Genomic DNA, 2,465 nt, shown 5'->3' with positions numbered 1-2,465 from the left:
GTCAAGGCCGACGTTTCTCAGTGTCACGTTCACGCTGCATCTTCACACAGTGTGAAGGTGCTGCACCCACCACCCCTCCTGCAACCCTCTGGTGCCCAACTTCTCTGGCATATCAGCTCTGCAGGCCTGCCCCTCTCAGCCCTGGACCCTGCAGTCTCCACCTCTCACTTCCTGGGAAGTGTCCACCCACTCACCTCTGTTCATTCTCCTTCCACCCATCAGGCTGGCCACGCCCACCAGGTGCCACACCGGACCTGCCACATCATGGGCCGTGGCAGCTGGCTGCTTACCTGTCAGCTCAGGGAGAAGTGAGACTTGGGCATGGGCAGCAGCTGTTGGGGCAGGACGACAGGGACAGACATGGGAGGGCTGACAGGCGGGAGCAGCAGAATGAGAAACTGGGCTCTGGGAGGAAAAGAGGACAGACAGGGCCCCAGAGGACAACCAGACTTCCAGCTGGGGACTGGCCAGTGAGCAGAAAGGAAAGCTTCCAGGAGCACAGGCTGAGGTCCAGTGAGACTCAGAGAGAAGCAAGGAGCCGGTGGCATGGAGGTCAGTATAGAGTCAGGATCAAAGAGGGGGCCTGAGTCATCAGTGCCTGTGGCTAAACGCTCATGCCTAGGCTGGGTGGGGGGGAGGGGACAGCTCTGTGACCTAAGGGACAGCAGGGTCTGTGCTCCCAGTATCTCCTCAAGCAGGCAACTGAGAAACAGTTTCATTTCTTATAAATTTATTACATAATATTATAATAATTATTATCAATAATAATAATAATATAAGAAACATAGATCTCTGTGGGGTGTATCACAACATCAGGGTCAGGAGGCCTCAGGACTGGAGCAGGGGGAAAGCCCCTGGATGGAACTCCATACAAAAGGAGGGTGAAGCGGTACTGACCCTGTAAAGTTAAAAACCCAAATTGAACGGAACCAAAAACCCACAGGTGAGTGTGAGACCGAGTGTGTATGTGGCAGCCTGTTACAGTCGCGGCTGCTGTGTGATCTGGTCTGTTAGTGGAGGTGGCTGGGTGTGACTCTGCCCAGGGAATGAGGCCGCTGGGTGGGATGGGGTGGGCGGGCACAGACCGGCGTGCCAGGCCCCTGGGCTGTGAAAACGTCTGTTTTCTGGGTTTTTTATTTTTATTAAAAAAAGCTAGAAATATAAACAGAAACTTGTGAGTGACGTGGATGGAGCTTAGTCCAGACGCCAAACCCTAGGTTTAAAAACGTCCCAGGGCCCCCCCACCCCACAGGTCATTGCTGAGTGTGGGGAGTCACAGTAAGGGGGGCTGGGATGCCCTCGGGGGTCTCTGCTTTGCCCCAGGGTTTACGGTGGCCTGACTCTAGGGTTCTCCCTAGGATCCCCCAGAAGCCTGGTGGGGGGGGGGCAGACACTGCCTCCAAGGGCCCTGGGGGGACACCCCCAGCAGCAGAGCTGGCTGGTAGCCTGCTCGGGCCAGGCAGGACTCTGGAGGGGCAGGCGGGACAAATGCAAGTCCCAGGGGACAAAGGGGCCTCTGACTTTCTTTGGAAGCAGATGGGGTGCTTTCAGGCATGCACCCTGCACATGCTCCCGAAACCCTGGCACTGGTTCAGGGCCCCCCGCGGCCTGCTCCCTCCTCAGGCACACACGGGGCTCCGAGGCACTCAGTCGCACCCAGAGTTTCACACAGTCACACGCTTGCACACACACAGGCGGGACAGGAGACTTTGGGGTCTGAGGCAGAGGCTTCTTTGCTGTAGTTGCCCAAAAATGTGGGGAGGAGGCGAGACCCCTCCTGGGGAGGAACCCCGTGAGGGGAATGGCTGGGAGCAGGTGCCAGGGCCCGTCCCCACCCCTGGCGAGGGTCTCCCAGGCCCCCAGGCCCTGCTAGTGCCCTGCAGGCCTGGCTGCCCGCTGCCCCTCCTCCACGCAGCACCGGAAGGGTCGTGGGGCACACTAGAGCTCAGCGAGGGGAGAAAGCCCAGGCAGGGCCCCAGGGCGGCTACTAGGACCCTGGCCAACCCCAGACCAGCTGGAGCATCCTCCGCCCACGTGGGGTGGCAGTGGCAGTGAGGGGCCAGAGATGGAAGACTGGGCAGCCACAGCGGAACCAGTAGGAGGCTGGGGGGCGGGAAGGGAAGCTATTAAGGACAGAGATATTTGTTCCTTTTCTCGTTCCAAATATAGAGTGGATTAAAATATGCAAAACAGGGGGGCTCCTAGGCCCCCAACCGAGAACCCCAATGTCTCCCCCCTCCCCCCCGAGTCACCAAGGTGTGTCCTGACCCCTCGCATGCTGGACTAGGTCCTCCCTCTGGGAGCAGCCTCCGGAAGCTGTGTGGGAGCCGGTCAGGCTGGAGACTCCTCCCCAACCCCTCCGGCTCCGCCCTTTCACCCGCATTTCTGACCGTGTGCTGGGGTGGGGCTCACCGGCCGTGGGAGGGCGCTAAGCAATGTACAGGGCAAGTCTCCGAGCCACGGCA

General features: G+C 59.4%; 1 protein-coding gene across 1 annotated transcript in view; it reads right to left on the bottom strand.

Moving 5' to 3' along the window:
• Nucleotides 1-293: 293 nt before the first annotated feature.
• SHANK3 (SH3 and multiple ankyrin repeat domains 3) overlaps nt 294-2,465 on the bottom strand; it is a 46,832-nt gene continuing 44,660 nt past the window's right edge. The window contains exon 22 of the mRNA XM_015568726.1: nt 294-405. Coding sequence (XP_015424212.1) covers nt 294-405 — 112 coding nt within the window. The remainder of the gene's footprint in view (nt 406-2,465) is intronic.

This window comes from Myotis davidii, unplaced genomic scaffold (genome assembly GCF_000327345.1).
Source record: "Myotis davidii unplaced genomic scaffold, ASM32734v1 scaffold845, whole genome shotgun sequence".
Classification (NCBI taxonomy): Eukaryota; Metazoa; Chordata; class Mammalia; order Chiroptera; family Vespertilionidae; genus Myotis; species Myotis davidii.
This window is presented reverse-complemented; position numbering and strand designations above follow the sequence as displayed.